At 45.9% G+C, this 25,549-nt stretch overlaps 2 protein-coding genes across 3 annotated transcripts in view; both read left to right on the top strand.

Moving 5' to 3' along the window:
• The window catches only part of NSMCE2 (NSE2 (MMS21) homolog, SMC5-SMC6 complex SUMO ligase), a gene marked incomplete at its 5' end in the record, with an annotated part of 129,997 nt that extends 118,737 nt beyond the window's left edge, over positions 1-11,260 (top strand). For both annotated transcript variants that reach the window (XM_083826429.1, XM_083826430.1), the window contains 3 exons: positions 7,534-7,637; positions 7,957-8,063; positions 10,881-11,260. In XM_083826429.1, the coding sequence (XP_083682555.1) occupies positions 7,534-7,637; positions 7,957-8,063; positions 10,881-10,995 (326 nt within the window). In that variant the 3' untranslated portion in view covers positions 10,996-11,260. The remainder of the gene's footprint in view (positions 1-7,533; positions 7,638-7,956; positions 8,064-10,880) is intronic.
• An 8,413-nt stretch (positions 11,261-19,673) lies between these two features.
• On the top strand, positions 19,674-25,140 carry TRIB1 (tribbles pseudokinase 1). The gene is made up of 3 exons (XM_083826428.1): positions 19,674-20,262; positions 20,680-20,972; positions 22,840-25,140. The coding sequence occupies exons 1-3, from the start codon at positions 19,930-19,932 to the stop codon at positions 23,306-23,308; spliced, it is 1,095 nt and encodes a 364-aa protein (XP_083682554.1). The 5' UTR covers positions 19,674-19,929; the 3' UTR covers positions 23,309-25,140.
• The last annotated feature ends 409 nt before the right edge of the window (positions 25,141-25,549 follow it).

Below are 25,549 nucleotides of genomic sequence, written 5' to 3'. Positions count from 1 at the left end.
CCATGGAGCATTTCTGTCACAGGAATGTCTTCTAGCAGAAGCGTGTTCCATATCAAAGTCTGTCACCAGTTCAGCTTTTCAGAAGTGAATGACTACGGGAATGCACAAATGATGTCCTAAAAGGCTCACAGTCACCTCCGATCATATTGGTTACAAGATATATGACATTACTTGTTGGTCAGAGGCATCGTAGGTATGGTGTCTGCTCATGGGCTAATACGTAGATAATTTGGCATGGATTGTTTGGGGAGCGTGTGAATTACATTTTCAGAACAGACCATCCAAGGCCTGCTAGGGATTCACGTATAAATGAATGTGGCTCCAAGGTGCTGTTAATACCCGACAGCTGTCCTCTCAGCACTCCCGTCCAGCATCAACAGCGCCTTTCTCGAGTCCACTGTGGAAGTGGATTAGGCTAAACAGCCAAAAGGCACTCCTAGTGCAGAGCGAGAGCGTCCACACAGCGAGTTAATGCCAAGTAGCTAATGCATTCTAAATTCACACCCTCGCTTATTTTGCAACAGCTTCCCTGTGTAGGCAAGCCCTACATGTTCATGTCATTTGATGGTTAGCATTGCATCAGTGACATTCCAGATTCTGACCACAATGTTAGTAATGGAAAGTGGTTCATCTTCTAATGAAATGGTAGGTCTTTTTTTTTTTTTTTTTTTTTTTTTTTCTTTCTGGTTGTAGCTTTTGCAACTTTTTGTTTCATGTGTGTGGGGTGAATTTCTTCTTCATTTTTCAGATGTGTGTTACTCTCCTTCTAATCTCTGATATATCAAATGATGCTCTTGAAGTATGGAAATTGCCTGTCTTCTGTATGAAGCAGTGATTGTTAAGCCTTTTTTATTCCAAAGAGTAGGAGAAGACCCAAGTAATCTGTATGTTCTTTTCACATACTTGTAATTTAGTAGCTTTTGTCTGTGTATTTTTTTTCCTCTAAGATATTCCAGTTTTTGTCTTGCTTTGCTCTTATTGTGGCATCCCTAATACTTTTGCTCAGTAGTCATATGCCTGGCACCCTTTCATGTAGACCTAGAGTTTCCTGGTTGTTTAAGTAATCTGTTTATCGGTTGGGTTTATTTTCAGCAAGCCTTTGGTGTTTAACTTGCTTATTAAGTTTGCACGTCACTGTGGGTGATGATAGTTAAGATGGAAGAATATGGCCTTCTTAGATTTTCCAGAAATAGTGACTCCTCTGAGCTTACTGATGAGCCTCCATGACATCTTTTTAGGTAAGCTTCATCTCCCCCAGGAGCTTCTTTAGATCTAGTCCAGACTGTAGGGATGAGGAAACTGCTGTTTGAAATGTCATCCACGGACTTTGAAGTGTGGATTTCTCATGTTTGTATGCAATAACAAAGTAAGCAAGAAAGCTTCCTCTCTCTGTTTTCCGACCAAACTGTTCCAGTTGCGTGGTTTACAATCAAAGGTACACTTTCTGTTCACATTTCTAGGGACACAGCTCCCACCGCATGCGAGCCAAATTTCCCAAAATCTAAAGGCAAAGACAATGTCTTGCTTCTCACTCCGAATAGTGCATGAGTTGAAGGTTTCACGGGACAATTCTCTGGAGGTTTTTTTGTCTTTTTTTTTTTTCTAGGTGGGTTTTGTAGTCACGTTTTATTCATTAATGGATTAGACAGTAATTTTTCTCTAACTTCAAGTGTTGTTATGTTTCCTTCACTCCCAGTTCTGTAACCGAGCGTCCCAAAACACGTCCACCAAATCATAGTCTGTCTTCGTTATAAGGTCATTCTGGAAAACTGACATCAGCCGGCTCTACCCTGTAGTGAAAGGATAAAAAGGGAACAGTATTTCCATTAGGAAAAGTGTATTTTGAAAGACCTATAGCTTAGCGGGACAAAATAAAGTAAAATACGCGTGCTGTGAACTTGATGGCATTAAAAAGAAGTTTACAGAGGATAGTTGCTTTGTGCAGGATACTGTCCTTTCCTTCCCCACTCTTATTATGTAAAGAAGCTAACAATTTGCTAATTTGTTCATCTAATTTACTTTTCATACTCCAGGAAAATCGGAATGGCTTATAATCACAGGACTTTATTTTGGATTGACCAAGTCCACGTCTGTATACTCCTTACAAAGTTACGTGTAAAACAGGGCATATGTGAAGGACTTGTCAGTAGATTAACAGCAAATTGCTTGGCCTGGACAAGAGCAAGTAAATTTGCTATTGCAAGCTGGAGCAACACGTTAGAGGCCACCATCCTTAGATCAACTTGTGTATTGCAACACCAGCAAGTAATCAAATTGTAATGTACTTTAATGCAAAGCCTAGTTTGGCTTGGTTGGCAAATTAAACTATCGTTTGCCTCTAGCAAAAGCAGAAAGCCTTTGAACTTTTTGACTGCAGCTGTAGCTTGCACACCTTATTTTCCCTTTTAAAAATCAAATTAAACTGTAACCTGCAGCCTCTGCGGTAAGTTTCAAGGAAAATTAAACTGTTGCTAACCTTTCTAGCAAAGATAACTGTCTCTAATCAAGCTGAAAAGTCCAGTCCTAAATTCCCCTTTCCAAGTTTAGAGAAATTCATTGCAGGAAAACTCCAGGGGCTATTAAGTACAAAGCTATTACCTCTGACTCAGGAAGTCCTTGGGCATGAATAGCTAGAGACTGGGAAAGTTTATTGGGAATTTATTACTCTGTGCTTCCCCTTCTCTTTCATTCCTCTTGCAGAGTTTGCTGCAGATCTTTCTGGGAGGCAGGACACCAGACAGCTGCTCTGCTCTGGTTCTCAGGCCTGAAGGCTAATCCAAATTCAGGGCAACAAGATCCCTTGCTCTTCAGCTTTGCCCCGATGGTCTCAGCAGCGTGTTTTGTGGAAAACTGCAATGGGGCTCATTCCCTCCTTTTGACTTGTCCTTGGCCCTTTCTCACCTTGTGCTAGAAGCAGCCCAGGCCCAGTCACTGCCCCTTTTCACTCGTGTATCTAACTCTTGGATGCGATGCCCTTCAGCTCCCCCCGTCTCGTTATTTCCTTTGTCCTGCTGGCAGGAACACTTGGCATTTGACTTGCCCTCACAACATTCCTGTTTTGCTTGGAGCTCTCAGAGATAGGATTTTTCCCAGCCTGGATGAGTTGCTGTTATTTCTATAGAGTCAGCAGTACAATAGACCCTCTTGGGAGCCAAGACCATGTCTGTCTGCTGGCTCAGTCTTACAAAGCCTCAATCCTGCATGCTTAACGTTGCGCTTTGATTTCCGGGATTAGCGTCAGACTGATGGCAGGTGAGAAGGCAGAGTGGTGCAGCACAAAAGGAAAGAAATCAATTAAGTTCACATTGCAACATGTACTTACTCGTGGCCAGGTTATAGCAAACTTCTCCGCCTTAGAGAAACAGGAATCGGGTAGAAGACGTTGTTAGCCCTGGAAGCAGCGAGCAGACAGCAGTCTGTCTGTCATAAAAGTGGAAATGACAACAAAGAGGAGCTTTCCTCTATTATTATTTTTAATATGTATATTATCCAAGCATAGTATAATCCACAACATGGCAGTTAATATCTCTGCAGTATGGTTTTCTCCTTTTTTTAAAAGTTGGCTTAAAAGTTCGCAGTCTCTCAGCAGACTTGGTAAAAACTGAGCTAAGGCACATTAGTCACTTTTTTATCAAGAGATGAAAGTGATTGAGATATAAAGTACAACCCGCTTTTAATTAAAATTGAATAAGTCAAAAACAGTTGGCAGTTGCAAAATTCATTATGATGTGTTACCAAAAATAGATACCTTTATGAGAATGCAGTTTTATTACAACAGTGGGCACTAATTACCTGTAAACATCATTGCTGAGATAGCCAGATAGAAAATGTGTTAACACGCTCGTAATAGATTTCAGTTGGCTGGGATAGAAAACTAGAAAGTCCCAAGTCTCTTAAAAGAGACTGGTACTCTAACATACGTTAGAGTACCAAAATAGACGTATGTACTTCTGTTGCTTAAGGCAACATTTGAATTTCAGGAACAATAACTTAGTGTATTCTGCATCTGGTTTTAATTTGCAAGAAAAAGCCAGTTTTAGAAAAATGTAACCTGACTTAGCTGAAATATGCATGATTTGGTGTTCCTATTTCTTCTTTCTATAGAGAAGTCATACTTAGAAACTTTTCTACATTTCATTTGGTAAAATTCCCTTAAAAAAAACATCTTCCAATATGAGTTTACGGGCGTAGATATACGGTTTAGAACATCCTACTGACCAGTTTGGGATGTATGTATGTCTGTTCTTGTGTGTCATCTCTGCAAATTTTACTGTAATTGAAAGAGTTATTTTCCTCTCTCCTTCTGTAATCTAGAACATCAAGCAATAACAACAAATCTGTGGGTGTTTTATCTGATTTATGCTAATTTGCTATTGACATGTTTGAGGTATCACTTGCATCATCCCAGACTTACGTATTTATTATTAAAAATATTAGCTGCTTATGAAAAGGAAATATTTTAAATAATTATTCATTTGTGCCGTGACAAAAAGAGGGCCCACTTGAAACCAGGGCCCTGCTCTGGTAGACTGCTTACAGTGTCACTGCAAATGAAGTCCCAATGTGAAGTGCTTAAGATGAGCTTGCAGCAAGAGGAGAGTTTGAATCCATGAAGGTTAATATATGCCACCTACCACGAACGGGTCTCAACTTAACTTATTTCAGCCGCTAAATGTGAGGCATCTAAATCACCTCCAAAGCCGGTAAGACAGAGAAGTAAACCTAGACTATGACTTATCCCACATAATTTCGAGACCTGAGATGTTCAAGGGAAAGTCAAGCACTGGCACCTGAGCTTGAGCTAACATTTTCAGGACTTGCATGCTTCAACACAGTCTCCTAAATTCCTGTGTCAGTACCTAAGTAAACGCATGCAGAAGTGATGAGTGGAGGGGTAACTCCTCAGCAAAGTCAAAAGGTGCTGCACGAGGTGAACACTCTTCCAGAAGAGGCCACTTACGTGCCTGACTTGGAATGCTTAGATTAAAAGTAAAACCACAAGCCGCACATTTTAAAACTTTACCCAGCTTCTTCGGCATCTAAATATTATTGATTAAAAAATAAAAAATAAAAATCATCCTTTGTAATCAAGCACCCGTGCTCGATCTTGCTAGCACTGCTGCATTCTAACTTCATGGGCCGACACAACGTGTGGGTACACTGAGGGTATGTGCCAAGTGTGAGGTGAAACAAAGTACAGCACACTTAAATGTGTGCTTCCAGATGTTTTCAGCAGGAAAGGTTGGAGCTGCAGTATGTCAAAATTTGCAAATACATGAATTTAAGGAAATTCGGAATCTCAAGTTCTTTGCTGGCATTACTCATAGGAAGAAAATCAGTATGGTATTTACATAAACCAGCCCATGCAGCAACTTGCTCCTACCAGTGTTTGGAATATTCTTTGGTCTTACTGTCTAAATGGGATTTCACCCATTGCTTTGTATTTCAAAAGCTTCCTTTAAAAAAAAAAAAAACTTTTTAGAAAAAAAGTTGTATTTTCTTCAAAATACTAAGTGAATAACCTGTATATATGAGCAATCTAAAAGTAATAGAAAACTGGTAACTGATGCAAGTCTTTTTCTGCTGTCTATACTACTGCAGTCTCAGTATTTATAGGTAACTTTTGCCCACTTTTTCCGTCTGATTTGCAAATATTTGCTTGTGTTAGGGGGTCAGTATCAGATAAAGGCACGTTAATATTCTTGGAGATGAAAGCCGTACAATTATTATTCCCACCTGATACTTGAGCCCCTCTTCCCCCTGCATCTGTACCCTGCTGATTGAGTGAGGCCTTGCTAACAGAAAGAGGAATACCCTTGATGCTTGCCTGCGTAAGTATTTGCAGGAGCATCTGGGTCAGAAACTTTCCTGAGTGCTTGAAAAACTCTTGGTATGGGATGGAGAGAAGGGCAAGCTCTCCTAAGGAAGAAGAAAAACACACAAGGGAAGAAAGCTGGCATAGCGAGAGGTGCTGTGGTGGAGTGGTGGCTGCAACCCCCACGCCAAGAGTCCCTCAACCGGAGACGTGCTTGCTCCGTCTAGACTAGGTGTGAGAGACTCTGATTGCTCCAAGGGTGATGTCTTCTGTTATCATCCGGAAGGTGATGGCATTGTACAGGCATGCAGGACTGACCGTAAGTTAGGAAACACTGGTCCTTAACAGATGTGGAGGACTGAATACCAGGGATGCAGAGATGGGCTGATAGCGTGCGATAGCAGCTGCAGCAAAGGGAACCAAGGCTGAGACTTTGTAGAAGGCAAAATCCTAAAATGACTCTAAACCCTCGGTGTTTGCTTGTGTTTCTCACTGCCTCATAGGCAGGCAAAGCCAAGGCAGGCCACTGAACGATTTCATCCTCTCTGAACCCTGTGTTCTTGCCTTGCAAACTGGCTTGTGCAGCTAGAGAAAAAAAAAATGTCCCGTTCAGCTTGGGACACCTTGAGAAATACGCCCCGGGGCACTGCTGCAAAAACGCTGCCGAGTTCCCCCAAAGGAACGGAAACGTAGGGCAGGTGTTAACTTCGTATTCCCAGATAACACTTAAAGATAAACAAATGCACTCAACTGAAAGCCTAGATTCACAGTAACAGGACGAAGTTAGGAAAAGGTAAAACAACGTGTAGGCATTTATTAAGGTTACACTTGGCAACACGGAACTCTCCTTAGCTCTTCCGGTGTCTCGTTATTTGACTCCGACTAATTAGTTTCTGCATGAAACCCCAGGCTGGCGTGCCCGTGGGTGCGCAGAGTTACACCTTGCCTTCTTGTTCTGGCAAAGGTAGGGACCTGCAGCATCTCTGGCTCAAGGTGGATTTCCTCCTGCCTGTCTGCCCTTCATTCCCTGGCCCCAAGCCATCAGGTGTACTCTGGGAGACTACGGTATTTCGTTTTGGTAACCTCTTTAAGGTTACTCCAATAACGTTTCTGTTGTCTATCTCAAATAGCACATTCCTAGCTTTTGTTTTTCACTAATTACAGTCTTGTTAAAATACAGTGGCATCGCTTTACAAATGATGTATTATGATAAATAGTACAAATTCCTTTTAGAGGAGTATACTGTGTATCCAGGCTGTATAGCAAACCCATTTATGACATTCAAACACAACTGATCTTGAGGGCAGGACTGCCAAATCTGCAAAAGCTTCACCTCGTCTTTTATTAGATTTTGGGTACTCATCTGCAGGCTACGGGTTTTTGGTGAACTTGAAAAGGGGAAACCAAAGACTTTACATGTATGTTTAGGCCAGCTTGCTTTCCTTTCCAGCTCTCCTTACTAACATTGGCTATAAATAGCAACCAAAAAACAAAAACAAAAACAAAAATCTGTCTGCAATTAAAAAATCTACATTTTCTACCAGAGATTGCAGCATGATATTTTTTGCAGTATAGGGAGTGGATACAGAAATATGTTGTGGCATATTAGATACCGCTGTGAGATAATGCTTGGCATATGCTGGACTTTATTTGCTTATTTTAAGCATTGGCTATCTATATTAAATATTAAATGAAAATTGTCTTGTTTCCTATTATAGTTCGCCTTCAATCAGATAATAATGATAATGATGCCATTGAACAAATCGATGAAGATATAGCTGTGACTCAGAGTCAGGTGAACTTCATTTGTCCCATTACACAGGTATGCTATCACTGCTACTATAACAGATTGTGAAATAGCTATTTCGTATTCTTCCTTGGCTTGTTTATTACAAATCTGTAATACTTGTGAAAAATCAGGCAGTAAAAATTACAAGCATTATCAGAAAGGAGCAACACTGCTTGGAAAAAAACACCTCATAAGTAGCAATGCAGTTTACCATGTGGGACCTGACCCTGTAATCTCAGTGTAATGCAATGTATGAGTGGTAAACAGACTTCCTGCTGTTTTGCATACATTTCATAAGAAGCACTTTCATGGGCATTATCAGTTCCTCTAAATAAAACCTTATTGATTACAGGTGGAAATGAAGAAGCCGGTTCGAAACAAGGTCTGTGGGCATTCCTATGAACAAGATGCCATTCTAAAAATTATCCAGACTCGAAAGCAGCAAAAGAAAAACGTCCGGTAAGCTAACAAGAATGTGTGGAAAAGCTATTTGCTTTGCTGTGTAAGTGGAATTTTACTCCACTTGTTCTAGGAAATGTATTTGGATTGGCAAGGCTGCAGGAAGTAATACTTCAGTGTCTGCCCAAGTCACAGTCTCCTCATTAGTACTGTATGCATGAAGGATCTTTTTTTTTTTTAATGAAAACAATGTGCAAGGAAATATTCAGGAAGTGTGTGGGGAAGTTACAGCTACTCACGGTACCTGCACAACAGAATAAAAGAGATTTTATATAGCTGTGAACAACAAAGAGAAGCTTCATAAAATTCAGTTGCTCATTTTATTTCCACTGCTTATTTAGCAAGCCTTAGGGTTAATGAAAAAATAAACCTCTCCGCTGTGCACTCTCTTTTGCAGCTATATTCCAATACAATTAGAAATAAGAAATATTAAAAGTCAACCTCCCAGGTAGTATAGAGTTTAAGAATGATCAGATGGGATTGTGTACTTCTTACTGCAGTGCAATGAGATAATTCTGACTTTATAGCACCAAAGCAGCTTGCACTTGCACTTTCCATGCAGGACATATTTCGTTGAATGCAAACATGTAAAAGTTGAATTATTAAACCTGAAATTCTCCCTGGTAAGTTTCAAATTTAGAATTGTTTTGAATTTCCAAAGCTAACCCCCAACACCTAAATCTAAAAGAGAGGAAAAGGGACTCAAACACTTTTTAGAGCAAGTGTAGTGGACGTACTATGTCATCATGAGCTGTCGTTATTAATTTCACATTTGGTTTTGCACCAAAAATGCTAGAGCTTGATGCTTGGGGGTCGATGACCTCATGGAAACTTACAAGTTGTGAACTTTTTAATAAATATGCAGTTTGCTCAGGAAGGACTGTAGAGACTGATTTTAGAGAGTGATTTTTAGACCTGATTTCTCCAAAGATAACGCTACAGTCAGCTTACTTCCTCCATCGGTAGCTCTGGCATTTCTGTTACTCTGCACACTCCGCCACATGGGTACAAAGGTAGAGCAGGACTTCTTATTCCATGCGTCTTCCTGGCTACAGGAAAGCGCTACTACTAAATCAGGCACCCATGGGGATGGCTCTCTGAAGAAGGGGAGCTGGGAAATAGCTCCCAAGTTGGAGGGGACAAAGTGAGAGTTCTGGAGGATGGGGTCAGGCTAGGAAGCAGGTGCTCAATAGCCCCAAAGCACTACACAAAATACCTTCTGGAATATGGAACTGAATTTAGGATGTCCATATCTAGACATTTCTCTGTGTTGTTAAATCCATCAGGAAAAAGTCTACTCTACTACCATGAAAATATAGAGTAAAAACCATCAAAGCTGTAAAATGCCCAGCTTTAAAGTTACCTTATACCCAAACTGAAGTGATTTGTGCAGTCTGAATCCTGGCAGTTCTTAATCTTGGGTTTTGAGCTTGCAACCTTCCCTTTGTTACAGTAGTTACTCCAACGTGCTAGAAAAGCCAGAGCCCAGCAATAACCAAGCTTCACTGTAACTAAATTAAGAAAGATTGCCTGCTTTTCCCTGCCCACTGTCTCACTGACCTGCTGTAATTTTAACGTTTCTGGAGAAAATGCAGTCAGTCTTTACAAAACCATAGCCTGCTGTGGTGGGAAGCCAGGCTAGTGCATGCAAGGAGTTCCTCATTCGAGCACACCACTCTGGTCGTGTTGCTGCTTTCTGGTGTGTTTGGCAGTCCCCTGGCTGAGCGGCAGCTCTCCAGCTGGCACAGGCACAGCCACCAGCTTTTGTGCTGGCAGACGTGCCATATTCTTCAGGCAGTTCTGATGGATCTGGTTTGCTCACAATTTTCCACTGCGTGGAAGGACACACTAACACTTGGTGTTTACAGAAAACCTTGGAAGCTTTTCTTAGGACTTGTTATTCATTAATCTGTGAAGTTATTGCTCTAATAAGGTGATAAATGGGAAAACTGAGGCACAGAGCAATTAAGTGACTTACTCATGACAAACGCAGTAAGCTGTGGGCACGTCTGGAATAAAAGCTGTGAGTACTGAATGTAAATAAGTTCAGCACCCGAGATAAAGATTATTCCTAATAGGGGAAAAAAGTCAGAAAAAGCATGATTTCTGTCCACTGGAACCATCTGTGTATGTTTGGGCCACTGCCAAAGGAAAATGACCTCTGGTCCCTGAATATTTTTCAACAGTAGTATCTTCCTCTGACTGTCTCAAGTAGTTGTAAGCCATTTTGTATTTGATCTTCATTTAGAGGCTGTTAATTTGACCCCATCTCTCCTTTCTGTGCTTTCTCAGTTCATAAAAGGACTGGCAAATTTTCACACCGACTAGATGTTTCACTGATTCATCAGTCAGCCCCTGCAAGTCTCCTTCTCTTTTATCTATTTCCCTAGAAATTAATTTCCCTATTTATCTATCAGAGAAGATTATACTGCTCCACTGCAGGTTAACAGGGTAAGAGGTAGTTACCTGCAGCTTAGAGAGGACTTCAAAGAGAGAAAGGAGCATAGGAAGATTTCTGTGCAATGTTAGTATCGTTACTAATGCAGCTTGTCTACAGGGAGCAAGAGAGCGATCCGCAGGTGAGAGGCTCCACCTCTCCCCGTGTTCCTTCCTTCAGCTGTTGATTCCCACCGATTTAGATAAACGGATTTATTTTTCCCAACAGAGAACTGGTGAAGCGGAAAAGAGGTAACGAGTTGCTGATAGAGAGAGTGAATCCCAGATAAATACAATAAAACAGCAGATGTTGTTTAAAAGCCTATATCTGACTAATACAATTCTTCTCATTTACCGGAGTCTCTCTTTTCTTTTTAACAGCTGCCCTAAAATTGGCTGTAGCCATGATGATGTAAAAGAATCAGATCTAGTGCCAGATGAAGCACTTAAAAGAGCGATTGACAGTCAGAATAAACAAAGCTGGTCAACGCTGTAGAAGTCAGCTGGATATGTTGCTGCCACAAAGAAAATTTGTTATTAGAGATCTTGTGAGATAAGCTGCTGATTGTAAGCAGGTTGTGTAACTGATTGTTATTTAAAGGGTTTCATTTATAGGCAAAGTTGAAGGTCTCAGCTGTAGCTGGAAGTGCTTTTTTAAACTACCAAATACGAGGGATTCCAGTGTAGCTTGTTTTTTTCTCCCCTTCCTGAAATTCAGAAATCTTATATTTGATAAATAAAATGTGTTTTTCGTTATTTAACCTTCCTTGTCAGCGTGTTAATTTTTTCTTTTTGGTGTATTAGAGATGCAAATTCTGCCAGCATTTACTAGTGATCGCTTTGCTCAATGTTTCAGATAGTTCTGTTACTGTCTGTAAATGCTGGGAATACTCAGAGTTGGGCACTCTGACCACAGTTTACCCAAGATATATACCCCGCTTGGGAGTGCTTCCCTGTTTTGATACAAACCTCAAGAAACTTTAGAAGAGCTTAATTTGCAGGAAGTGCTACACGTCTGTACCTTGTGTATGGACACACAAATTTACCACTCACCTTTGGGGATCTTGGCCTCATTCTTATAATTATTGAACACTCTGCACTAACTTACCCTTTTCTTTTGAGATGCAGGAGCTTTTATTTCAGATTTTGTGTGTGTGTGGGATTCCCAGGGAGCTTTGCTGTAATACTGTATGTTAGGAGACTACAATTATTTACAGATGTGTTCCAGTAACTAATTTGTAGACAATACGAATATATTGTAACCACATGACTTGAATTTAAAAGCAGATAATCAAATATTATATCCATGCATTTAGGTACAAATTCAGGAAAAGATTTAAGCTTTGTGACAGTATTTACTACCTAAATTGATCTGCAGACTAGCAGATGAGGCACTAGGTATATGCATCAGAAACAGCCATAGGTAAAAAGAGCTGCCTTGGTTGGTGGTCAGGTGGCACTTACAGAATCACAGAATGGGTTGGGTTGGAAGGGACCTTAAAGCCCGTCTGGTTCCAACCCCCTGCCAGGGGCAGGGACACCTCCCACCAGCCCAGGTTGCCCAAAGCCCCATCCAGCCTGGCCTTGAGCACCTCCAGGGATGGGGCATCCACAGCTTCTCTGGGTGACCTGTGCCAGTGCTTCACCACTCTCTGAGTAAAGAATTTTTTCCTTATATCTAATCTAAACCTACCCTCTTTTAGTTTAAAGCCATTCCCCCTCGTCCAATTAAAATATCTTGGCATATGTGAAACTGAAAATACAGGGTTCTTTGAGCTTTGGGTTCCTTGGTGGGTTAGATGTTGTTTTCCTAGGTCATTTTTGTGAACTTACAACCTGACATTCAATATAAAATGTAACCACGTTACCAAAATGCTAAGCTTTTCATTCTGGGTTGCTGTTTGCTAACAGCTTTCCTTTATTAGACCGTTATTAACCCCAATTGCACTTCGAGTGCAAACCACTTCAAGATGAAATTATTATTTTGTAATTGAAGAATATTAATCTGCAAGCTGATTTCATAGCTAAAAAAGGGAACTGGGCCATTATTATTTGCACTGAGCTTTTGTGTTCAAAACACTTCATGGGAATTAGCTGGATAATTTTCATAATGTGGTTTAACCCCAAAGGTTTATCTTTTCAAAACTCAGTAGCGATCAGGAGTACTTCTGTCTGGAAGCCCAGCTGAAATATTTGAAAGAGGCTTGGGGGGGCTGAGCAGTGTGTACTTGTTTGTCTGCTTATGTCTGAAAGTCAGGTCCCTTTTAACACATCTCGGGTCTCAGACTAATAGCTTTTCAGAAGGTGGGTTGCTGATTTTCAGGAAAGTGATACAATTAAATACCACAAGGGAGGATGTTAACTACAGTATTAGAATAAAAAAAGTAAAAAACAAAACAAAACAAAACAAAACAAAAGTGGTGGTTGTGGTGGTGGTGGTGGTGGTGGAGGGACGTCCTAAGCTGTTGGTAGCTTTTTCTCAGAAACAGAAACCTGTGTGAAACCTACGGTGGTTCGACAGTTTGCAGTTTCTGATAGAGGTGCAGTAATGTTGTCCTCATGGGTCTAATTCAATCCTTACTGGTATTCAGGCTCCTAAGTTTTCAGATGCAAAGATGTGTCTACAATTTCCATGGCCTTAGTATCGCACCTCAAATTTAGTTCATGTGGGTGTTGGGATGCTTGAATATGCCTTCAAATAATACATAACATTATAAATGCTAAATTATACCCAGATTAATTTGTACCTACAAGGTGGTGGCATGGTGATGGCAAAATACGTGACCTTCCTTCCTTTCCTCCTTTGCTAGCCTGAGCTGGGCAGCATTAGTGAATCAGAGAGCCTATAAATTCTGAAATCCTTCCCAGTCTTCAGCTGGGAGGAATGGACTGATTTTTGGGAGCGCTTCTCTGCTTAGCTTTAATAACAGTGGCATATGAGGTTGTGAGGTGTATGTAATTAAATAGAGGAAGGTTTCTTTAATCATCATATACCTCTTTTTCAAGTATGGCCACAGCCATATTATTCAGAAAAAGACAAATATTTGATGCACTTATGCCAGGATTGCTGACTGGAGTACTTAAAAGGGTCCCGTCAAAATCAGTGATGTACAGCATAGATTCAACCGCTAGAGAAAACTTGTTGTATTTACTGCAATCAGTGAAGCCCTGGTCCCCAAAATATTTGTCCTTTCTGAATTTAAACTGGGTCCAAGGAATCCTAGTACAATGAATGAATGTATTTTTCTCTGAACCCAGAATTTGAGCCATCCTGTTGCTTTTCCATGGCTGATTCTCTCTTACCGTTGATATTTGCAAGTAATTTTCCTCCTGGAATTGAAGTGATCCAGGCTTGGTCATCACTGTGAGTTGCAGCTGGTATTTACTAGGCGGAAGGACAGAATTGCCTTGGCAAATAAAGAAGGCTTCTGTGCCTATCAACTGACCTGGTGGAAGCTATAAAACACTACTGCTTCATCGGGGTGGCTGGAGTCAGTGGCAGCTCTGTGCTCTTTCATTTGCGAAGTCTGGGCTTCATTACACAGCAGTGACCCCTCTGTTCCCACGTGTCCCATGCCCCACATAGACTCTGCTCTGATTGGAAGTAGCTTGCAAGAGTTAAAGAATAAAAATAAGTTTCTGGGATGAATAAGCTGATCTGTATGATTCACAGAAGTGGAAACAACAGCAGTTAAAGCTTCAAATCTTAATCTGTTTTGGCTGTAAGATATCATATGTAAACAGGCATATGTTAACAGTTCACAGGGTAATTTGTGTCTCATTGTTTGACGTCAGGAATTTTGCAACAATATTTAAGGAAAGAAACTCAGAGGTGAAGCTATTTTTTTTTCCTGTTGCATAAGGGGTCCTTTACAAATACAGCAAACCTAGATATAGTCGGGGTCCTGATGTTAGATGTAGTAAGGGTCTGTCACTGACCTTCTCTGTCAGCCGGAGAAGTTCCATATAGCATTTTGGCTGATTAAAGAAATGCCTAATCAAACATTAAAACAACTGAAAGGCATGGGAGATCTATATGCGAAAGCTTTCAGTGGTACCCTGGGGCACGAGCCATTAGCACAGCTCTCTCGCTGGAACAGATTCTCCATTTTAAAACCAGAGACTCCCTCTGAAGCCTTCAAATCAGTGGAGCCATGACGTGTGAAGAGAAGAACTAATCAGGCAGGCATCTCATGGAAGATTTAGCACACTTGTGCTAAAAGGAGCACACATTCCTCTGAATCAAGGATATATTCATCATTGCTGCTCCTGAGCTGTGATCTTATTCATTCTAGAAGAATCAAAAAGACTAAGGCTAAGTCAGTGCTCCCTTGAGAAATACCCGGAGCAAGAGCAGGGGCTGGAGGAAGTGATACCGATGACTCAACAGCCAAGGCCAACACACTGCCTTATTTTAGACAATGTCCTCTTGGATATACTCATGTTTCCTCATGAGTGGCTGATGACAAAGGTCTTACCTACCTGTGGTCACAAGTACCTCATGACATTTTTTCTCAAGAATAGCTCGAGTGCTGTGGCCAAAGCGAGCGCAGGATTCACTGTGGGACTCGATTAACTTCCACTGCAGTTTCAAGTGAATGTTAAACTTCGCCTGCCCTAAAAATCCCCCTGTGTGGACCCTGAGGTACTGTGTGGTCTGTCAGCCGAGCATTTCACTGAGGGGTGGTGCTCTGTTATGCAGTGGGTAAGATGCTCCTAGGAAACATGCTTCCTGGAGTGGAAGCTGTTAGAATATCCTAAGGACAGCTCCTCTGCTCTCGTGCTGGTGCCAAAGCTTTAAAGTGATGGCTTCTCAGTACAAGTTCAGATTCTTCTGCAAAGCCACCAGTCGGCAAAGATTTTTTCATTTTTAACATATAGGGTACTGACTGCAAACAGGGATTCCAAATCTTCCATAAATAATGGTTTTATTTTCTGGTCCTAAAGCACTTCCAGTGAACGCACATTATTTCAGACACATGGCACGGTCACAGCAGTGCCCAGAGGAGGATCCTGTGTCTAGGTGCCAGCGGATTCTAGGCTGCAGGCCAGTAACTGTAAGAGGGAGGAACATCACATTGATTGTTACGCAGGTAAAATCCTGGGATGCGTGTAAATCATGCGATGGGTACCCATGGATGTGCTTAGCCTTCTGCATGAGTAATCATCTCTTAACAGAACGGCGTCAACCTACCTACAACCCGTGTGATTTATTGTTTCAAAGTGCTGCCTAAAAACAGCAGCAGGGCTGGGGAGAGACTGTGCCTCACGCGGTTATTCGGATGTTAGTCCCGACCCGCAGACAGAGCTTGAAAGCACGCACATGAATTGAATTGCATGGGAAGCTTACCAAAGGAAGTGTTTGCTTGTAAACTCAGTATGAATAGGATCTTCTCTGACCGCAAGGGAAATGGAGAGACGCTCATTCACTGTCCACTTGTGCAATCAACTTCTGAAGTAAAAACAAGATTTGAGGTTTAAAACCTGAGCCTTCACACATCTCACAAGCAACAGAAGAAGCCTTCATGCTCCTCGGTCCACACAGGAACGAAGTCAGGAGGTGCTGCTCATGAGACTCCCTGGATTTGATAACAACAGGGTTATCAAAAGGGAATTATTCGGCTTTCCTAGCAACAGCAGCCCTCAGAAGAGTTTCTGGGAGGGCTCGAGGGGAGACATCTGAACGCCATTACATTTCAGTTCTTTTGATGTCACTACATGCCTGTCATGTGTTTTATATCTTAGCATTGAATCTGCCACTGAATTTCACAATGTGTAAGGCTGGTTGTAGGGTTACCACAGATGTGATTCCTGCTATAAAGCGGGGCTTTTAAGTTCTTTATCACCTGGCCACACGACTTCTCTTCGAGCCTTTTCTGCACGGGATGAGTATACAGCAACTCCGTAGCAGATCACGGGCTCTCTGCTGGTTTTACATTACTGGCTTAAAGGCTAGCTGTAGTTTAAATATCATTACATGGCTTGAGATGACTTGTAAAATAAGGATAGTTATTTTACATCATTTGCCTGATAGTTTAATATTCACTGAGACATTTGTGTGTCATGCATCCGTCATCCGATAACTAAAATAATGACTTTTTAATTTCTTCCCATAGCAAGCGCCCAGTTTATTTATAAGTGGCCTAATCTAATAGAGATTTACGCTGTGTATCCCAGGAGACACATTATCAAAGTAACCAGACCTGTCCCAAGCACTTGGGAAGTGGGGAGATGGTTACACAATTCTCATTGCCGCCGGCTGCTCCAGTTACAGAGATAAAGGGTCAGAGAAGTGGAGCAGTGGAGATAACTCTGCGAGCATCTCAGGAGAAGCAGCTGAGCAGGTGAGCGTAGGCACGGGCTGAGGGCGAGACAGGTAGATGCTTGAATGCCACAGAAGAAAAATTTCCTTAAAATAACATGCAAGGAGAAGGGATGCCCGAGGTTCCCGTTGACTGGGAACTCCTTAGACTTCCTCGGGACTCGGGAAGTGCCTGTTGCGCATTGTTGTCCTTTGCCAAGGACAAGGACTTGTGTTCCCAAAGGCCACCCCTGCCCCACCTTACTGCTCTTGGAGCATCCAGGGCCGGGTGTTTGGTTCCTTGTATTTGCTGGGTAGAGCTGAGTTTCTCTCTTTGTGTATGCTAAGCAGGTAGCTCAAGGAAAATCTTTTTTTTTTGGGGGGGGTGGGAGGAGGAGATGAGATGATGAAAGCTTGAGTAGGGAGAAGAAGGCAGACCCCAATGGCTTGTGATTTCAGGGCACTAATGTGGGTGATACACCTGGATGCCCAAAAACCCATGAAGTGACCTCCAGTGTGTCTGAACACGAGTCTGCTATGGCAGGTGCAGTAGCCCATGTCGTGCAAAAACCTTCTAATGCTGAAATGCTGCAGCAGTTCTGCTCTCCACAAAACTCTCCCTTGAATTCCTGCTTTGTTCTGCACTGGTCTGTAAAAAAACAGGCTCGCATGCAAGCAGTGGCAGAGATGGCTGAGGAGGACAAGTTTCGGCCCTCTGAGAAGCACCAGTGCTGTGCAGCCAGCCACCCTTGGCATCTCTTTTTTTGTTGGTGGTTTGGTTTGGTTTTATTTTTGGATATGTATATATTTTTTTATTTTGTGGATCAGCCAAAATTAGAAAAGACAGAAACCCCAAACCTGGAATCACTTCTCTTTCCGCTCAGCGGCATGTTGGAAAGAACTTGGTGAGGGTGAGGAGGAGGCTGGATGCGGACCTTTCCCTATGATCCATACCCAAACCTGACTGAGAATATGTTACGGAGCACTCTTAATTTGGTTAATTGTTAACTCCGCATCACTACTATACATTCATTCACGATATTAATGGTATGGGCACCCAACAGCATGTCAGTTTTAAAGAAGCAGTGAAGGTTTCCTGCTGGGAAGAGCTGCCCCCATCATGCAGAGACCTTCTGCCGGCCAGATTTAACCTGGGTTCACCTCAGCCACATTTCGGCAGCAGAGCCAAAACTCTTCTGTCTGTGTAGCAGCCGGGGGGCACCGACCAGATGCTGCTGCACACTGACAGCACCCATGAGTACCTTTCTGTAGGCCTGTCCCTATTTTGGCCAAGCGCCTGCACCATGCCCCTGTCCCCGAAATCCCTGACACGCTCTCCTCACCACACCTCACGCTCTCTCGGACGTAGCAAGCGGTGCATTAATGCAGAAGCCGCCGGCCCAGTTCAGCCAGCAGCGCTATCCCCGTCATCAGCCTTCCAGGAGGGGAAACGTAAACCAAAAAAAGTCCGACGGGCCTGCGTGCGTGCTTCACCTATAAGAGGAACGAAATAAACCAGCACGTTCTGCGTTGCGGTGAATCGCTCCAAAACAATCTGCAAACATTCGCCGAATTGTCTTTCTGTTACAAAAAAAAAAAAAAAAAAAGAAAGGAAAGGAAAATGCAGCCCCTGGGATATCCCTTTATGGCATATGCATTTTATGTTTAAATGCATTAATGGGACTGCTATGCCGTGAGTCATCCAGCACCAGAGTTTCATGTGTTTCTTAAAATACACTGCAAGTAGCTGAGGGCAGGCGGGGCTCCGCCGTGCAGTTATCCGCCAGGAATCCCAGCGGGTACCTGCGCTCGTGGCATCACCGCCACAGTGGCGGGGACCCCATCCTGCTCCCTGCCTGCAGCTAAAGCAGGGGGAGCAGAGCAGGATGGGTGCTGGGCCTGCAGGAACAAAACCAGGGCTCCCTCAGCTATTAGGGAGCCTCAGCACTGGATTGCAGAACATTTGCATATATGTAAACAGCAAAGCTGGGAGAGTTTCCTTCTGGAGCACTCTTGTCAAAACTACAGCTGTCTGTGCTTTTTTTTTTTTTTTCCGGGGATGATTTGTTGTCTTTCTTTTTTATTTTTGCTTCCATTTCCTGGCAGTCCCGGCTGAACACCTCCTGTACATGGCTTTAAACCCACACTTCTGAGCCGGCCGGTGGCTGTTGGGGTTGATCCTGCTCCTCACCGGCCGCTTCAGCTGCTCGTGGGGATGCTGTGCCGTTTGGGGATGCTGTGCCGTTTGGGGATGCTGTGCCTTTTGGGGATGCTGTGCCTTTTGGGGATGCTGTGCCGTTTGGGGATGCTGTGCTTTTTGGGGATGCTGTGCCTTTTGGGGACGGCACATGGCTTCGAAACGGGGGGTAGAGTTATTTCTGGTGGTGAAGCCCACGCTCCCGAAGGAATGCTGGTGAGCCCGCACCAGCGCTGTGGGGCAGGCTCTGGGATGAGCAAAGGTTAAAGAGCGGCTGGTGGGGCAACCGCGGGGCTGAGGTTGTGGTGAAAGCACACAGGAGGGGCTCGTGGCGATGGAGCGGGGCTCGCTTTCTCTCCACGGTCAGCCTGGCTTGGGTTTTTTTCGGTTTCACCCCTCACAGAAAGCCTCGGCGGTGCTGCCTCGAAGCCCCACGGAGCCCCCCGAGCTTTCTGACACCAAACCCTCGCTGCCACTTCCAGGGGGGGGCTTCGCAGAGGCTCCCCTCTCCCTCGGCTGCCCCTTCCCTCGTCTCCAGCGCCTCGGGCTCTCGGGGAAAGGGTTTCGGGGATGCGGGGACCCCCCGGCAGCCCCGCGCCCCCCCCGGCGGGGCGCTGCGGGCCGCGGGGCGGAGCGGGGCGCGGCGAGGCGGGGCCGAGCCTTCCTCCCCTCCCACTTCCCCGTGCGTCAGGGCCGGGGTAGGAGGGGGGAAAAGCGATTTTTTTTTTTTTTTTTTAAACCCTCCAACTACTTTAACGCCGACTCGGCGGCAGATGGTGGACACGGCGCGGGGCTGCGGCGGGGACAGCAGGGGGATGCGCCAGCCGCGCTGCTTCCTCCACCTCCTCCTCCTTTAGCCCCACAGCCACCCCGAAACACCACCCCCCCCCCCGGCTCCTCTCCCCTCCCGGCTCCCTTCCTCGGCTCCCCCCATGAGCCGCCCGGCTCCTCCGCCGCCTCGCCGGGCCGCCGCGCTCCTCCTGCCGGCCGCCCGCTGCCGCAGCGCCCCGGCCAAGCGCCTGCCGCCGCTCCCGGACGGCCCCGCCGAGGAGGCTCCGGCCTCCAAGTGGCCTCGCCTGGCCGAGTGCCCCGCGGGCCCCCCGGATTGCCTCAGCGCCCCTTCTTCGCCCTGCGCCCCGTCCTCGCCCGCCGGAGGGGCGGCGGGGCCCAGCCTCATCGCCTCCTACCTGCTGCTGCCGCTGGCCGAGCGGGAGCAGGTGTCGAGGGCGCTGAGCGTCAGCTCCGGCAGGGAGCTTCGCTGTAAGGTGAGTTGGGGGGGGGCTATGGGGGGGGGGGCGAGGAGTCGGGGTGTCCCTTCCCCGGGGGCTTCTTTTGGGGTAAAAGTCAGGGGAAACCTCGCCACGGAGCCGCCCGGCGAGGAGCGCCGTTCACAGGGGCTCGCTGAGGCGGTGGGGCGAGGCGAGGGGTTGGGGTACCCCAGGGGGGTCATCGTGAGGTGTTAGGGGGGGGTTAGGTTTAGGTTTGGCGTTTGCGGGTTGCTTTTTTTTTGCTTTCCCCTCGCCGATGCGAATAAAGGGGCTCGGAGCCCGCTGCGAGCGGCGCTCCCGCGGAGCCCTGGCTGTCCTCCAGCTCCCTCGTCATTGTTTGGGAAGAGTTGCTATGAGCGAGGCCGCTTCCAACGCCCTTGAAAACGAACTTTCTTCTTAATTTCCTCTTCACAGGTGTTCCCCCTCAAACACTACCAGGACAAGATCCGGCCTTACATCCAGCTGCCGTCGCACCGGAACATCACCGGGGTGGTGGAAGTGATCCTCGGGGACACCAAGGCCTATGTCTTCTTCGAAAAGGACTTTGGGGACATGCACTCCTATGTGAGGAGCTGCAAGAGGCTGAGGGAAGAGGAGGCTGCCCGGCTCTTCAAGCAGATCGTCTCGGCTGTAGCTCACTGCCACCAGTCGGCCATCGTCCTCGGTGACCTCAAGCTCAGGAAATTTGTCTTCTCCAATGAAGAAAGGTAAGCGGTTGTCGGCGGCCAGCCTCTGGGTGAGCGGGCAGGGAGGAAAGCCTCATGTGGAAAGGCAAAAAGCATCCCAGGGAGCGTGAATGGTGGTGTAAGCCGGGCATCACCTGCGTGATGCGGGCTGCGTCACGTGCGTGGAGCAGGTCACGGATCCAACTGGTGCGTGCCTGCTTGTAGCTGGGTCTCGACTGACGAAATGGAGGAAACTCGCCGTGAGGCTCCTCTCATTCAGCACAAGTTCGGTGACACCCGCTGGGGGACAAAGGGGCGATAGTCTGGGCACTCAGTGCCAGATGTCGTGTGTGCGACTCTGCTGGGGTCAAATGAATCAAGGGCTGGGGCAGGGAGAGGAAGGAGGGGATGGGGAAAGCCCCGATGCGGAGCAGGAGAGGGGTCTCCTCTCCAAAATCTCTGCTGGTCAGGTGATCTGCTGCCTCTTCCGAGGCTGTTGTGCTCCCTCCACGACCGGTGGTGGTGGTGCTTTCCCCACACTGTGGATGCAGGCATGCACAGGAGGGAGGGCGGGACACGGTTAAATATCCTGCGAGGAAGAAAAACGCTTTGGTAAAACTTAGCCTAAAGCCTCGGTTTATAGCGAGGAGGTTCCAATTTCCCCCCTTCCACAGGCATGCTTTTGGAATTAGTTTCTAAATTTAGGTCAGGGAAGATCATTCAGCGTTTTCCCTGGGGTGTTTGCTGCTCTTGTAGTCCATCACTGCACATGGCAGAGCCAGAAATACTGTGTTAATCGGCAAAACTGACTCTGACCAGCTGCTTATCCCGTGGAAAGCTTAAAAAATAAGTAGAAGCTGTCATGGAGTTGTGCTTAATCTGATGAAACTGGAGATGATTTATTGAAACAGAAGAAAACGTGTTTTTTTTTTTTTTTTTTTTAAACTGCTAACGCTTCTTCAGGATATCGGTTGTGAATGTGATAAGAAAACTAAGCAGAACTGCCCCCCTTAAAACACAGCCAACCATATGTTGACATGCAAAGAAAGTAATTCCTTTGAAGGAAACTATTGCAGCTTTTCCCGCCCATAATAAGATGAAACATTTGTTGAAATGTTACATTGCACACAGCCTTGCTCATTTGGAAATACGCGTTGCACAGGCTGGTGTCATGTGCATCACATTTGGCAAGAAGAGGGTTAAGCAATGGCAAGGCAGGCGCTCGGGCTCACCAGCACAGGTGCAGTTTCAGTGCTCCCGCGGCCAATCCCGGGCCCACGGTTCGCATTGAGTCATATTTTCCGTTTACAGAACCGATGGGTATTTTGCATTGCAGCAGGAGGTCACGCTGAGGACAGGCTGCAGTTAGCACATCCACGCAGCGGCGCGGCCGGCGGAGCCCTGCCGCAGCACGTGAACGGAGGCGCTGCTGATGAAAAGCTCCCAGTTAACCCAGACGGGGGGGGCGAGGCGGATATGGTACCACCTGGAAAGGGGAAAAAAAAAAATAATTAAAAAATACAAATGAAAAAATCAGGCGAGCTGGTGAGCACTGTGAGTGCGGGAGAGCTGGATTTTGCGTTTTAAAACTCATGCAGATGTGCTGGTTCTGGTTCATCTCATGCGAGGAGCCTTGCTGGTGTCCCTCGAGAGCCTGTCACCTTGCTAAAATCCCCAGTCGCTAAGCAGGCATCGCCGAGCACATACCTGCTGCATGTCTCTGCGCTCGGATCTGGGGTAAACAACTTCTCCGCAGCAAATTAGAAAGTTGTTTCCACTCCTTTCCTCTGTGCTAATGTGCGAAAGGGAGCGGTGGGTGCCGTGGCGGGGGGCTTTGCTGCCTTCAGCTCTGCCTGTGTTTCGCTACCCGAAATCTCTAACCCGTGGCTCCCTTCCCTCCCCTCCGCAGGACTCAGCTGAGGCTGGAGAGCCTGGAGGACACGCACATCATCAAAGGCGAAGACGACGCGCTCTCAGATAAACACGGCTGTCCCGCCTACGTCAGCCCCGAGATCCTCAACACGACGGGGACCTACTCGGGGAAGTCGGCCGACGTGTGGAGTTTGGGAGTGATGCTCTACACCCTGCTCGTGGGACGCTATCCCTTCCATGACTCGGACCCTAGTACTCTGTTTTCCAAAATCCGCCGTGGACAGTTCTGTATTCCTGACCACGTCTCCCCCAAAGCCCGATGCCTCATCCGCAGCCTCCTGAGGCGGGAGCCCTCCGAAAGACTCACAGCTCCGGAGATCTTGCTTCATCCTTGGTTCGAGGCGGTCTTGGAGCCTGGATATACAGACCAGGAGACGGGAACTTCTGATCAAATTGTTCCAGAATACCATGGAGACAATGACGATATTAGTTCCTTCTTCTGCTAATCGGAAATCTCAAGAACCTCGCTGTTCTCACCTCTGGCATCTCCGTAGGGTTTCATTATTTTATTTTTTTTCCACGTTACAAACTCACAGCATCTTAAAGTGCCAGTATGATCAGAAAAGTGACCTTGTTTAAAATAAACGTCAGCCCGTCGATCTCCGCTCCCTGAGTGCGTGCTCAGAGGCTCGCCTGCCCGCTCGCTCTGCCGGCGGGCTCGTCCCGCTGGCCCTGGAGGACCCGTGCAGCTTCACGAGAGCCTCCTGGCTCTTCTCCTGCCTCCCGTGCCCTCCACCGCTGTCACCGGCTGCGTTTTGGTTGCAGAGTCTTATTTCTGGCGATGTGAGAGACTCGAAGCCAGCCCTTGGCTTTCCCCTCCTGCCGCAGTGGCTCGGGGATGTGGACAGTGATGTGCAGGGGATGAGGGGGGCACAGAACATGTCTAACTGAGCAAATCTGACAAAAATTGTTTCTTTTGGGGAGAAAAAAAAAAAAAGGTGGAGGGGGGATTGACTTGGCATCTTGCAAAGTAGTTTTCTGACTGTAAGTGCACTTTAGTGAGGGAAGGTCTCCACCGGCCACGTCCAGCTACCTGCTTGTTGCCCCAGCTGGTTGTTTTTCTGCAGGGACGAAGCTGTTAGGTCCTCCTGTCAGGCAAATCACTGCTGCGATCACTACCGTGACCCTTTCTGACGCAGAACATAGCCCATCTCCCAGCTGGGTCCCCTCTGATGCCATTTGCTGAACACAAAATCATTTTAAATAGCCTTCAGCCTCAAGTTACCGTGGCGTGTCCTGTATGACTTCGTGCCCTCAGCGAAGCTGGTCAAGTGGCAGGTCTCGTTAGCTCCCAGTGCCAAAAGGTATCCGTTTACCAAAACGTAACACTATCGGGTGGGGCACCTTCCCTTGGACGGCGATAAGGGGTATCTTGTACAGTGTATGTAAACATGTTCGTGTCTTCCTACGGGCTCGATTCTTAGGAACAGCACATCCCCTCTCCTTCCCCCCTTGCCCCCAGAAAGTTAGTCTTAAGAATAAAATCTCCGTACACGCTTAAGTTGATTATTCAGGTATGTTGGTGGCCTCTGGCTACATACTTCAACCCCCCCCCCCCCTTAAATTTTTTGTTTTGTTTTGCATGATTATTCATAGTCTTTCCAATGTGCGTGGATAACGAATAGACCTAAATCATTAGCTTCCTGGGTTTGGGGGTAAGTAAAGCTTAGTCCTGCATAAAACTTCTGCCGTGTTCCCCATCTTGTGCCCGGCGGCTTAGATGAAGAGATGGCCGTCTGCGGTAGGCGAGAAGGAGGCGTCTGTGGTGGCCCCGAGGTGGGTGACGGACCCCACGGACGCGGCACAGAGCGTGGATTTGTCCCGGGGGTGACCGGCGGCCAGCCGCCGTCCCACCGCGCGCTGCGAGAATACCATGTATACCTCATGGACTGTGTACTTTGTACATACCTTACTGTGTGGGGGTTTGTTTTGTTTTGTTTTTTAAATTGTACCTTGTTTGTCCTAATAAGAGGTGTCAAAGAGCAATTTAATGTGAATTATTGTTGGCAATACTAACTTGACAGAATCATGAGCATTAAGAGCAGGGCGCTACAGCTCTCCGTTGCACTAAACTTCTCATGATTGCTTGACTTTTGTATCTGTGATACAGTTTAACCCTTCTGTGGAAAAGAACAGTACATTTGTATATATTGGTAGAAAAAATCTGCCAGAAAAGCTAAAAACACTATGTCCAACTTGTAAATATGTGTATATATATGTGGAAACCTGGATGACAAAGTCTGACTTGTAGAAAGTTTTAATAAACTTGGTTTCATAACGCTTGCTCCCATTCCTCGTGGTGTCTTGGGGTGAGTTCAGGGTGTCTCAGGGCTTCAGTGTCTGAGGTGTTTTGGCCTCAAAACACGTCAGCCCCTCGCTGTTGCCTGCACGTGCTCCGTCACCCCTGAGCTCCCCGGTTGAATCCCCATGAAGGTGAGAGGGGACGGGGAACTCTGTCCCCAGACTCTGGGGCTGGGGGGGAGTGGAAAGAGTTATGTGGGACAGCGTGTCCCATTTACCTGAAAAACACAGGGCAGAAGAAGCGGCTCTGCTTTGGAAAAGTCGGTCTAGTTCGGCTGTCAGGTGTCAGCCGCGGAACCTGAGGCACCCTATTGCCTTTCAGCCTGCGTATTCATTTATAACTGGGCACAGACGGCGGCGAAAGGTTGTCATCCTGCACCTGCGTG

The sequence above is a fragment of the Anser anser genome, assembly GCF_964211835.1.
Source record: "Anser anser genome assembly, chromosome: 2".
NCBI lineage: Eukaryota > Metazoa > Chordata > Aves > Anseriformes > Anatidae > Anser > Anser anser.
The sequence above is the reverse complement of the archived record's forward strand: the minus strand, read 5'-3'. Positions and strand labels throughout refer to the sequence as shown.